Consider the following 12,709-nt stretch of genomic DNA (forward strand, 5'->3'; position numbering starts at 1 on the left):
TATATTTTTAATAAGATTTTCCGCAACAAATGGGACGAAACATCTTTAACTTTTTATATACAGTAAACCTTTCTAGATAATGTGGTTTTTTTTTAAAGAAATTTAGGTATACCTCTGCGATTTCTAAGTGCCTATAATTGGGATTTTCAGAAAATTTACATAATCTTACAGAGCTGTCAGTGTATTTTTGTTAAAATAAATAGCCAAATATATTAACTTTTGTAAATAAAGGAATAAGTATCTATGTTATAATTAGATTATTATCTATAATGATAATGTATTGACGTAAATCATGTATGTTGCCAGGTAATAATTTATTTACATGGACACCTGGATATTGGAAATACGTTAATCCACGTTGGTTAAGCCAAAGAAGGATTATATGGTAATACTTTGATTAAATTGGTAGATAAAAGGGAATATTCAATAACCAATACTTAGAGCAGTGTTTCGCAATCATGTGGACGTTTAGTTGCTTAATTTTTATTGGTATTGTCGCGCTTGGATCTGGTATGTTATAACTATTTTACCTGTAATTATTATTGATTATACTATTTTTATTTTAACTGGCCCAATTAACAAGTCGTATTAATAAAGGAGCAATAAAAATAATTATCAAATGTACCTAATAATTTAGCTGTAAACGGCGTGGTTCTATTGTCCTAGTAAGTAAGTAAATTAATTATTTATCATGCAATTTTAATATGTTGTAATTTGATTAACCACAATGTTGCTATCAGTCTATTCAAATCTCCAAAAAGATTCAAGAATTTTCCATGGAAATTTCCCTATAGTTACTGGAATAAAGGACTTTTTCTTTTTGATTTTTTTTTTCAGTTTTAGTTTATTTGCATTTATTATTTTCGTGCTGAATAACTTTTTTCTTTTTCTAGCATTACCTGCAGGGTCCACTGCTCTCTTGGAGGATGCCCAAGAAGGTGCCAGATATAGCCCCGCTACTGCTAATGCGTATCACCTCTTTAGTAGGTAAAGTAAAAGATTGATGATATTATACTCAAAATGAACAAATACTGCTTCCTAAGAAATAAGTGGTGTTATAATTTATTTTTAAAAATGTCGAAAAAAATTAAACAGTAACTTTAAAATAACAGAAACTAATTGCCACGTCTCAACTCAAAATACCTACTTAAATTGTATTGGAAAATTATATCATATTTATTAGACAATTTAATTATTGGAAAAATACTGTTGGTTCCTCTTTTGTTCAAATCAATATTATTTATTGCTATTAATTTGATTAAAAATAGCTTGTTAATATAAATTCGATATTGTTTATTGCTGTGTTAAATTGTTTAATTTTAATTTCATTAGACATTTCTTAGAATTTTCATTTTGATTAAAATTCAATTAGACTAAATTGTATTTTCAATCGACTTCAAAAATGCCAATTCGACTGTATGTTATGTATGGTTCTCAATTCGACTGTATGTTTTTTTTCGTAGAGCGAATCCGTCTCTCAGCCAACCTCTTCTGAATAACAATGCTGCACTACTACAGAATAGCAACTATAGCAGCGATAAGAAGACCGTAGTCCTGATCCACGGCTGGAGGGACAATGCTGTATCTGACTTCAACACTGTGGTGGTTGCAGGTTAGGATAAGTCTAAGTCTACGTTATAATACAAGTTAGCATTAAAATAAAATCTATAATGTGTCAGGGACTGTGTTACTGTATGATCTTGTGGTGCAAGCCATAGGGCTTTCTATCTGCATCGTGCTTGACAAGCTTCCATTGATATCAGTACGCCATATTGTATATGACAACAGCAATAAATTATGTCCACACGTAATGATTAAATGCTTTACAACTGTACGTGGCTAGATTTGTGAATCCATATAATTAATCAAAAATTCATCGCTCTGCCTATAAATATTAACGTCTCCACACTAAAGTGTGCCTTTGTTCACAGCATACCTCGCAGCCGAAGACGTCAACGTCATAGTGGTCGACTGGAGTGCAGGAGCTTCTGCCATCAACACCAACCTGCTGGTCCGCAACACGGTGCTCTCTGCTGGGGCCGTCGCCAACTTTATAGAATGGCTGAACGAAGCCAGCGGCAGTACTCTGGAGCAGTACCACATTATCGGACATGGCGTTGGTGGACATCAGGCTGCAATGGTGTCTAGGAATTTGGGAAGAGGTGTCGCTTATCTTACCGGTGAGATATATTCGTACTCATACGTTAACTTTTGAATGACGTAGGTGCAACAACCATCGAAAACCCAGACATTGAGAGACCTTTTAAATAAATAAGGAACAAATGAATATGCATCAAATTAAAAAAAAAGTGGTGTCAGACCAAACGACACTTTGCTTATTGTAGTCTTGGGCCCGTTAGTTTAAAAAAATCAATAAAATAAAAGTACTTTTTTCATATTTCGATCATATTCGTCACTTGCTTAAACCAGTCTATTCTTGAGAGTAGATTTAATTAAAATATCGTTTCTTAATACCGGTCTTAATAATCTTTTCAAATGATAAAAATTTTGTCCCTAACAGGTTTGGACCCCTCCCTCATCGGCTGGGCAAACAACCTCCTACGATTCCGTCCCAACGACGCAGTCTACACCGAAGTTATTCACACCAACACCGGCGTCAACGGTTTCCTAGCTGACATAGCTCATGCGGACTTCTACCCTAACGGCGGTATTTCCATGCCTGGATGCAATTCCAACTCCTGCGACCACGATAGGAGCTTCTTCTACTTCGCCGAGTCCCTTGGCACTGGTGGTTTCACTGGTCAGGAATGTATAAACTTCTACCTTGCTGTGGCGGGAGCATGCAATACTTTGCCAGGCCGCTTGGAAATGGGCGGACTGGAACCGAAGACCGGGTAAAAAATTTCAGGCCTACTTTTTGATACATACCTAGTTGATTCATTTGTTTTTAACAATCACGTTTATTTAAACCTACACAAAGTTACTTTATCAGTCATGTATGAACAAAAAGCTGATAACTGATAACCGGTTTCGTTTTAATTAGCTATTAATTAATTTCTCTTTTTTTTCCAGGAGACGCGGTGTCTTTTGGCTTGAGACCAACGCTGCGCCACCATTTTCCCAAGATTAATTAAATCTTAATTGAATAAAGCAAACTAAGACACTTTCTTTCGTCATTTATTACCTCAAATACTTAAACATTGTTACATAACTTAAAGCAATAAATAGGATCATTATGCGTAGCATTTAAAGCACTCTCACATACAGTGGCAAGCTAAATTACGTCTAAGAGATAGTGATTTGTACTTATATAAGAATTAGGATTAATTTATCACAATTGGTTGGGGTGTTTTATGTACTTTGGTGCTCTCCTCTGAGAGGTTGGTGATGGGGTGGTGTCATCATCAGTTTTTGCTGTAGTGGCTTCTGTAGCGGGTTTTGTAGAATTCAGTTTGTTAGGGAGGTCTAGGAGACTTGATAGGAAGGCCACACCTTGTTCTGCTGTCTGGTATATCTCAAGGAGGAAGGATTCTGCGTTGAATCCTTGGCTGTCTTCACTGTCCGAGTTTTCGGTGTCTTCGCCTTCAGTCGTACTGGAATTAATAAAATATTTTTTCATTAATATTGTTTTAATATTATTCAATTAAGACTGATTTACAATTATTAAGTAGTTAAGTAGGGAACTCAATTTTAACTTATTTGATGTGATTAAACTGCAATTGCATTTAGAGTAACAAAACAATGCAACCGATATATGTAGTTGTTACTTGACATTCAACAAAAATACTTCTTTTGAAATGTGCCGCATAAAGTGAAAATGTGACAATAAAAATATCATTAATCTTCTTGTCGTATCGACAACAACAATAATGTTAAATTATGATTTCCTGAACTCAATAATTTTCTACTTACGTCTCAGTTTCTTCAGCTGGCGGGTCTTCCATTTCCATGCCCCCAGACTTAGATCTGAAGCAGCCGATTGGGAATTCCAACTGCTTATCACCCAAGATTCTAGGCTCCAAGTCTAGGCAGCCTCTTAGGCCGTCAGCTGTGGGGGCCATATCACTGAACTTGGCACAGACTTGGGCAAACCTTCCGAAGACCTCTAAGCAGATTGGGGCTGGGTTGGTACCTGCGGAGATGTATTAGCAAAGTTGTAGGTAAGAGAAATCTGTTTACTTAGGAGCTTGGCGCAATTCTCAAAGATGGTACTATTAATACAGTAGGTAAGAAACATGAACTGAAGTTCGTACAAAATAAAGAAATTCGTACAAAATTTACGTATAATAATTGTACCGTTTTACCTTGTATCTTCGCGCTGTGTAGGAGATTTTTTCCATATGAAACGTTGACTGAAAACCCTTCCTCCGGTGAAATGTACTTCATGTGAACGCATCCTGGAAATATAAATGAAACAATATTGGATCAGTCAATCAATCAGACCTGTAAGATATGTTGATTCAAGAGTACTACTTGTAAATTGATTATTTATTATTTGATTTTCATTTGTGATTGTTTTGTTTTATTTTTCTACATAATATTAAGAGCGTTTACGCAAAGCGCGGCGTTTCAAGGGGCATCATTGGAAATGATTCGCGCGCGGCGTTTTTTAATAGTTTTCAAATGTTTATAGCAAAACAATAACAATGAATTATACAGTGTGAGTCACGTTAAAGTGTACATATGAAAATAGATGAAACTAGACCTATTTTTATCGACAAAAAAGAGGTCAAAAAATTTTTGAGATTTTTTAAAAAAAAATTATAGAATTTTTTTCTTCCAATTACTTATTGTAAAGAAAACGTAATAAATTTTAAACTAAGAGGTATATCCTGATAAAATAAAAACAGTAATAATGGTAAATAGCAGGCGATACTAAAAAAATACATAAAATACACAAAAAAGGCCAACAAGTAATAAAAAATAATACTTTTTGAAAAAAAAACTGCTTTAAAATTCGTGTTTTTTTGGTTATTTGATAAATTTCTCCAAAAAATGCCCCTATAACCGGTAGTTTTTATTACTTTGTATTATTCTCTATCGTATTACCTTCGTAAAACTAAAAATCGCATGTCTCTATCCCTATCACAACGTTTGCAATGATCGTTTGAACTAAGCCTCTTCGGGCGCGCCATTCAAAGCTTCGTTAACAACGAAACTGAAAATGGCTCTAGATTTGTAATTTTGATAAAGACAAGTTAGATTTCAAATAAAAACAAAAGATTTCGAAGTAAAATAAGCATTTTAGTTAAAATTAAAATTGTCTCTACCTGTAGCGGAGAATAATGTTGTGGCAGGCCTAAGTTCAAACAATCATAGCAAATGTTGTGATAGGGATAGAGACATGCGACTTTTGGTATTACGAAGGTAATACGATAGAGAATAATAAAAAGTAATAAAAACTACCGGTTATAGGGGCATTTTTTGGAGAAATATATCAAATAACCAAAAAAACACGAATTTAAAAGCAGTTTTTTTTCAAAAAGTAGAATTTTTTATTATTTGTTGGCCTTTTTGGTGTATTTTATGTATTTTTTAGTATCGCCTGTTATTTAGCATTATTACTATTTTTATTTTATCAGGATATACCGCTTAGTTTAAAAGTTACTACGTTTTCTTTACAATAAGTAATTGGAAGAAAAAAAATTCTATAAAAAAATAAAAAAAAAACTCAAACATTTTTTGACCTCTTTTTTGTCGATAAAAATAGGTCTAGTTTTATCTATTTTCATATGTACACTTTAACGTGACTCACACTGTATATCGTTTCAAAGTAAATATTTTAAAGAAGATGTTATTTTATTATATTAGGCTATTTTTATGTTGAATTAAAGAAGAATAATGGTGTAAAAATCACTTTGATTTTTGGGTATTTCACGTTCATTGAATTTGTGATTTCTTATTGTAAAATGCTTAAGAATTTTATCTAAGAATTTTCTCAACTAACTATTTGCCTAAGGACCAATGCTATAGGATATAAATGTTTGTTATATCGTTTTCACAGTATTTTTATAAAAATTTCAGCTTGTAAACTTTCAGAATTCTTAAATACTATATTAATAGAAATATTTTCTCAACTAACTATTTAGACGATGATATTACCTAATTATTTATGCCTATAACATATTTGTAATATTAACTGGTTAATGATTGTATCGAGTTGAATAAGTACTGTTTTTGCGCCAAACGGCGTAAACGCTCTTAAGAATTTAACTCAATCAAAGATTTTGATAACCAAGAACAAACTGTCCTGGCGCCTCAGAACAAGGAGAGCCGACCCCTAATAATGGGAAAAAAGGCTTGGGAAAAGAAAAGGAAGACTCGTGCCCGTTTTCACCAAACAACATTCCTGAAAACAAAATTCCTGTTATGTGTTACCATAGGGGTCACTTAAAAATTAGGGATGGTGAAAACGGGCATTTTTTTTAATAACCTGTTAACGTTTACCTGGGCCGCCCAAATCCACGAAAGTGATGTTGAAGTTCACGCAGCAAACGCAGGCAGGGCCCTTGCACGCGCAGGTTCTGTCATTCTGCTCGCGCTGCTTCGGCACCTCGATCAGATCCTTGGCATTTTCAAAGTTGAAATAATCTGTAACAGTCAATATTTCTAGTCTTAATTCTACTTTATTATCCTTACCCATAGCTATACAATTATCTCGTAACTTCGAGTTAGTGGATCGATATGTAAAGTTTCATAAAAACTAACCCTTTGTTTTTACATAAACAAGAAACAAACAACTATCCACCATCATCACCAACTTTTGCGTTTACATAAGTTTACGAGTAGGTACCTATTTAATTAGATTATCTATTAGCTATTTTCTATTTAAAAACGGAAGTCTGAAGATTGATATCCATAACGAGACATGGTAATATTAATTTTTTTCCTGGTACTTCCTCAATATACTCGTACCTAATTGATATTAATATTCAAAACAACTGAACCAGTTAGGTAGATCTAGGTCTTTACTTCCAGTAAAATTTCTCTGAAACGTATAAAGTGGGCTGTGCAAAGGAAAGTGCAGTGCATGAAGAGAAATTTCTGACTTGAGAGTTCGATAAGTCTGAATTAAGTAGGACGAAGTGCTTGTGTACTGGTTCTAGAGAGGTTTGAACATTTACTAATGTGTAAATTCTAGGAAAGCACTTAAAAGTAATGCAGTTCTTGGTAGACTGATTAGTTAAGTAGCTCTCTAATGCAGTACAATTGCCATTGTAGCACTTGGGACTCTATATTTTCTTGCAAAATCATTTCTATTAACAATACATAAACCTCCGTGTTTAGTTATGAAAACTTTTAAAAAAATAACTTCCAAGCAGCTGTTTCAAAGAGTCGGTAATATCGAATAAGCTTTCTTATAAAAATAATAAGTCATACGAGTATACCTACCTAGTATGTATACTTACCTATTTCTATAGAAAAGCATATAAGCATACCAATGACCTATTATTTATTTATTTATTTAAAGACTTTATTGCACACACAACAATGTTCTGTACAAAAAGGCGAGCTTAATGCCATACGTCATTCTCTACCAGCTGACCTTGAGCAAAACAGAGATATTTAGTATTATTGGTTATTACCATTGAATGGTTCTGTTACTGTCTCTACAGATTACTTTAAAAAGCGTGCCAAAGGCATTATGGCAAAAGCCGCATTCAATGCTTTTGTGTCCGAGCTGTCATTCACGCAACAAGCGTAACTGCAGTCATATCGGAGCACAATGGTTTATGTAATGCCGGCATGCGTCTCTCGTATTATGGTAATACGCTGCCTAAAATTATTCTAGCACTTTCGAGTTTCTACTTTCACTGCTGACTTCTGTGGCGAGCGATACGGTGCTTTGTTATGAAATTAAATATGTCACTGCAGTTATAATATTATATCGAAAGCTGGTTTCTTTATACAATGTACGGTAACTAGCTTATTGTTGTTTAAATTATACATACGATGTACCCATATTTGCATTAATTTAAAACAATGCACACATTAGTATTGTTATATAGTTTTATTTGAATGTAAGTTAATTACACTACTTATCATTAAGGCACTAGAACCTAAGTATAATACCCTTTTTAAGAACACTAATGACAGAAAGTTTTGCTGAAAGTGGCGAATTCAAATACTTAAATGCTGCATATAAAGGTCTGTTTTTCGTTGTCGATAAAAATAAACGTTTCAATTTTGAATTGCTCGCAAAAATACGTTTTGATAAAATAATTATCGTTACGAGTAGTTTAACTCAAAAACTATTCAGATAATATTTTGATAAAAGTTTTCACCCTTAGATAATGTGTTATGTCTGTGTTGTATAAAACGTTTATTTGTAAACACGTTAAGTCAGTCCTTTTTTAAGTAAATTAAATAAATACTCGTTTAATTGGTCAAAACAAAAACATGACGATAAAAACTAATTTACCACCATAAACTTTACTAACATGAATTAATAACAGCTCATTTTAATGCGATGCGATAATTAGCAATTCTCATTCATAACACAAAGCACCGCGATCGCTGACCATTTCAAATCTAATGCATAATGACCCACACATTCCAATCAAGTACTCATATCAATGAAAGTACTTACCTAAAATGTTTGCACACTGCGTCACAGCGACCGCTACTAGCAAAACCGCGACCGACAATTTGATCGACATCGTGTGACGACACTCACAAAAAAAAAAGAATAAAATGATTTTATTAACTTATGAATTTTAATAGCCGTTAAGGACAACAGCTTCTTAGGTCGACAAGCCGTCACCACAGCCAAGCAGACACTGCTCCTTTCCACAATCTCGCCTCACGTTTCACCTCACTCACAATAGAAGGTGAAATTTAAATAAAGCATAACGCAGCAGTAATGACATGCATCAGTGAGATGCATCGAGAAAGCAACGTGAGAGTGTTTACGTTTTCGAACGTTTTGGTAAAAAACGCTTTTCGAGTACAACCACTCAGCAGAGCATGACCGGTTTATGCTACAGCCGTGTTAGTGCACTCATCAAAGGCTATTCTTAGAAATAGAAAAAGCCAATAAACTGTATAATAGGTACAAGTCTGCACATCGAACAGTCATGAACCAATGAGTTTACAGCACGCATGTTTTTTTTATAAAAGTTTTAGAAAATTCTTCTCAATACAATTCTAAATTAATATCTCTTCAAATATATTTTGTTACTTTCTTGACGGAACTCTACATATTTATCTCTAAGGACCTATATGTGGTAATTTAGTATTATTAAATCGTACAAAAACTTATTAATATTATGTAAAACCTGGTCCCCTAAAGATCTTATATCTTTCTAAAACTAAAGAAGAAGGTATCATCTCATATCATATCATCATACAAAAGGCATATCCACGAAATCAAACAGACCCTTCATTGTGACATCGTATCTATATTAGATGAGAAACGACGTGATTTCTTTTTCTCCTAATTGCAGTAGGTAAGTAGTGTTATCCGCCATCATTTTTATTTAATCCATGTAAAAGGCTATAGTGACGTTAATGATAGGCTTTCTTCATTATTTTTTAGTTTTAACCGTTAGCCATTATACGAGTACTCGTAGTTCCATTTAAAACAATAGAACATCGCAATCTAGATGCGTCAAGCTTACACGTTTTTAACAAGATTACTTACAGATCTACTTAGTACAAATGCAGTTTTCGGTATTTTGTTTTATTTAGGATTTTTCTTTCCGAGTTGAGGCCAGTGCCAGTATTCTTCTTATGCTTTAGACTTAAGTATAAGTCTAAAATCGTTTAAATAACGATGAATAAATAAATACATAAATAAATATCCTTGGACATTTTACACTGCGCCTCTAGTCCCAAATTAAGCAAAGCTTGTACTATGGGTACTAGACAACGGATATAAACATACTTAAATACTTTTTATTTGTAAATACATACATATTATACATAGAAAACACCCAGACCCGTCACAGAAATTAAAATTTATCGTTTCAATTTCTGCCCGGCCGGGAATCGAACCCGGGACCTCTCGGCATAGTAGTCCGTTCTGAACCACTACACCACATACATAATTTTGAATTTGTATCGTTTATGGTTAGAACATCAATATCAAGGAACGGAACTAACAATAAACTACCTACCCAATACTCGTGGTCAAAACATATTTTTATAAAATGTAACGTTGTACAATGTACAGAAGTACTTAGTGAATGTTCCGAAACAAAATATTAATTGCTGTTACACGCAGAAAGTATTTTTCAACAAAAAAAAAACTTAATAAAAAACAGATCAATAAAAAATGTTTTATGAAATGTTAACTCTACCTTACAATAAAATAGCATTCAATTAATTAAATCATATTATGTTCATGTTGTTGAAAAAAAATACATGATATACGCCGTGACTACACGACGCGGTTTGTAGCGCATTAGTAAAGTACTTTAATGTCACTTTGTATGATGAAGTGCGATGCGCCGCAACGGAAATTAGTTGGTCATCATTTTTATAATTGCATTAGAAAAATAAGCACTCCGGTGTTTTAGCACATCACATTACAGTCGACATAATACAGAGTATGTTTTTTTAAAGTAAATATACTTAAGTTCATTTAATAAAATGCAAACTTGACGGCGCACTGTAGCAGACGAGGTGAAGAAAATAGGCAAGACCTGGAACGAGATCAAACGCGAAGCTCAAGACCAAACGCGATGGAGGACTGTTGTGGACGCCCTCTGCCCCATCTAAGAGACCTCAAGTAAGTTAATAAAATGCTCAATACCAACTTTTTATGTGGGGTTGAAGTTAAAGCCACATAGTTTTTTAACACTCGATTCTATGTATTTCAAACTCGGTTTGTGTCCTGTCTTTGGTCTCAATATTGAAATTTAGCTAATAGAGCTTCAAGCTATGCTTAAAACTGAATCAAGCTTTGGATTTTGTTCTGTGCGATTTTTTATATTCGAGAAGTCATTGCTTTCCATTTGGGTATGCAAAAGAATTATTGATTGATATGAAGTTCCGACCTATACTTTCCGAAGTAACACTTTCGTACAACATTTCCAATTTTGATGATGACGGCATATAGTGCTTTCCATCGCTTACGACTGACTGAGACGTAAGAAAGCACTTCATCAATGCGATCCTTACCACGAGACCTAATGCACTGTGACCAAAGCTGTAATGTCAGTGGTAATAGAGACACGTAATGGAAATCATAACATGTACTAAGTGACTAGAAACTGTCTTCATAACAACATGCTATCAATCTCAATTCATAGTCAAGACAGCGAGAGAGTAAGGAAGTTATAATTTTAATAATCGATTTATAATGACGATGAAAGTTCTTTGAAGAAGGATTAATTTGAATGATTGTCAGACCATGTTCTGTTTCTTAACTACTTAATGATTTAGAATTTGAATTTTGTGTAAATATTAATAGCTGGTTTAGGCGAAACTTTTTCTATGGTGGAAAAGTCATGAGTTTTATCTAAAAAAAATATTGAAAACTCTCCTTTATAGAAAGCTGCAGTACTCTGTGACTGCAACCGAGGTTGGTAGTGTTGTGGCTTTCACTGCGTGCGTGAATCACTGTATTATTTAATTCACGATACATTATTTGTTTTGAATATCAACTTGTTACGTAATAACGACGTTAGCACCCGTGACCATAAATGCATTATTTATTTTTGGCATGCGTTCATATTTGTCATCAAGGACCATCCAATTCCAATCAGATTGTCTAATCTGAATGAACTAGCTTTTTTTCAAAGTGTATCAAAAAGTTGTATAGGTACTAGTAAGTCAAACATTTGCTCGTTTTTTCTGACATTATCACAGTACATTGCATGTAACATAATTGTCAGGAGCACTCGTAATACATATTAATTCTAAGGTTTATTTGCGTTATTATTTTTTATTACCAGACTTAATTAACAGTCAATGTATTGGTAAATACGAGTACAAACATTCACAATTTCGTTGTTTGGCTTAAAATAAGACATCTAATGAATATCACGTGATAATTAGCTACTAACGAGTGACTTATCTTGAGTAAATTCCGAATACGGATGCACTTCACTAGAGCCAGCATGCTGCGCTTCACGACATATGCGCGCGAGTGCATCGCGCGCCACTGCCCTAGATCGAGATCATTGCCCTCACATAGCGTCATGGTACCCGGCTCGATTCCATAGAATTACTAGTATCTTATTATTTAAACGTCACGACATTATTTTATCCGTGATCTGCACGCTTGGTACACATCTTATATGAAAAGATTGCGAAGTAAAAAGCGGTAATTTTATCTGATGATTTCGAAACTATCAAATGATTTTTGTTTGCTGTAATCCTTGAAGTAAATTGTAGCACATATATTCTTCAAGGATTATTATACTGTAGTTATTTTTTTATTTGGATGCAGGCGGCGCAGGGCCGGTTATTTTGGAAATCCTTGGGGAGGCCATTGTCCAGCAGTAGACGTCATTTGGCTGAAACGAACGAACGAACGAAAGACTTTTTTTGAAAGCCTTAGTTTTCTCATGATGATTTTAATGAGTAGACTCTACCAACTCTACCTGAGTTAATGTTAGGAAGCCTTTTAAGAATCATAAGAAGTAATTTTACTTTTCTAAGAAAAAATATAATACCTAGGCAATCGTTGAATGCAAATATTCGACGTAAAAAAAGGATTTTCCCCAAAGCAAGTTAAGCCCAACCTGTTCAAACACCGTAATAGCTGCAAACTGAAGAAAAATACATAATCGGCGAATGC

At 33.9% G+C, this 12,709-nt stretch overlaps 2 protein-coding genes across 2 annotated transcripts; one reads left to right on the forward strand and one right to left on the reverse strand.

The window, feature by feature from the left end:
- The first annotated feature begins 398 nt into the window (after positions 1-398).
- LOC135088028 (pancreatic lipase-related protein 2-like) lies at positions 399-3,129 on the forward strand. Its single transcript, XM_063982912.1, has 6 exons — positions 399-510; positions 894-987; positions 1,464-1,612; positions 1,932-2,180; positions 2,522-2,855; positions 3,034-3,129. Exons 1-6 carry the CDS (start codon positions 459-461, stop codon positions 3,089-3,091), a joined length of 936 nt encoding a protein of 311 aa, XP_063838982.1. The 5' UTR covers positions 399-458; the 3' UTR covers positions 3,092-3,129.
- LOC135088050 (uncharacterized) lies at positions 3,125-8,869 on the reverse strand. The gene is made up of 5 exons (XM_063982934.1): positions 8,552-8,869; positions 6,409-6,552; positions 4,266-4,358; positions 3,874-4,093; positions 3,125-3,554 (listed from the first exon to the last, which is right to left on the reverse strand). The coding sequence occupies exons 1-5, from the start codon at positions 8,619-8,621 to the stop codon at positions 3,293-3,295; spliced, it is 789 nt and encodes a 262-aa protein (XP_063839004.1). The 5' UTR covers positions 8,622-8,869; the 3' UTR covers positions 3,125-3,292.
- Between the last annotated feature and the right edge of the window lie 3,840 nt (positions 8,870-12,709).

Source organism: Ostrinia nubilalis, chromosome 1 (genome assembly GCF_963855985.1).
Source record: "Ostrinia nubilalis chromosome 1, ilOstNubi1.1, whole genome shotgun sequence".
NCBI lineage: Eukaryota > Metazoa > Arthropoda > Insecta > Lepidoptera > Crambidae > Ostrinia > Ostrinia nubilalis.

Bases quoted from the DNA above. Each gene is read 5' to 3' on its own strand.
- LOC135088050 (XM_063982934.1), bottom strand. From the start codon at position 8,621: ATGTCGATCAAATTGTCGGTCGCGGTTTTGCTAGTAGCGGTCGCTGTG. The intron at 4,094-4,265 runs GTAAAACGGTAC...ACATCTCCGCAG, and splicing joins ACACAGCGCGAAGATACAAG to GTACCAACCCAGCCCCAATC. The intron at 3,555-3,873 runs GTAAGTAGAAAA...TATTAATTCCAG, and splicing joins CCAGCTGAAGAAACTGAGAC to TACGACTGAAGGCGAAGACA.
- LOC135088028 (XM_063982912.1), top strand. From the start codon at position 459: ATGTGGACGTTTAGTTGCTTAATTTTTATTGGTATTGTCGCGCTTGGA. The intron at 988-1,463 runs GTAAAGTAAAAG...TTTTTTTCGTAG, and splicing joins GCGTATCACCTCTTTAGTAG to AGCGAATCCGTCTCTCAGCC. The intron at 1,613-1,931 runs GTTAGGATAAGT...CTTTGTTCACAG, and splicing joins CAACACTGTGGTGGTTGCAG to CATACCTCGCAGCCGAAGAC.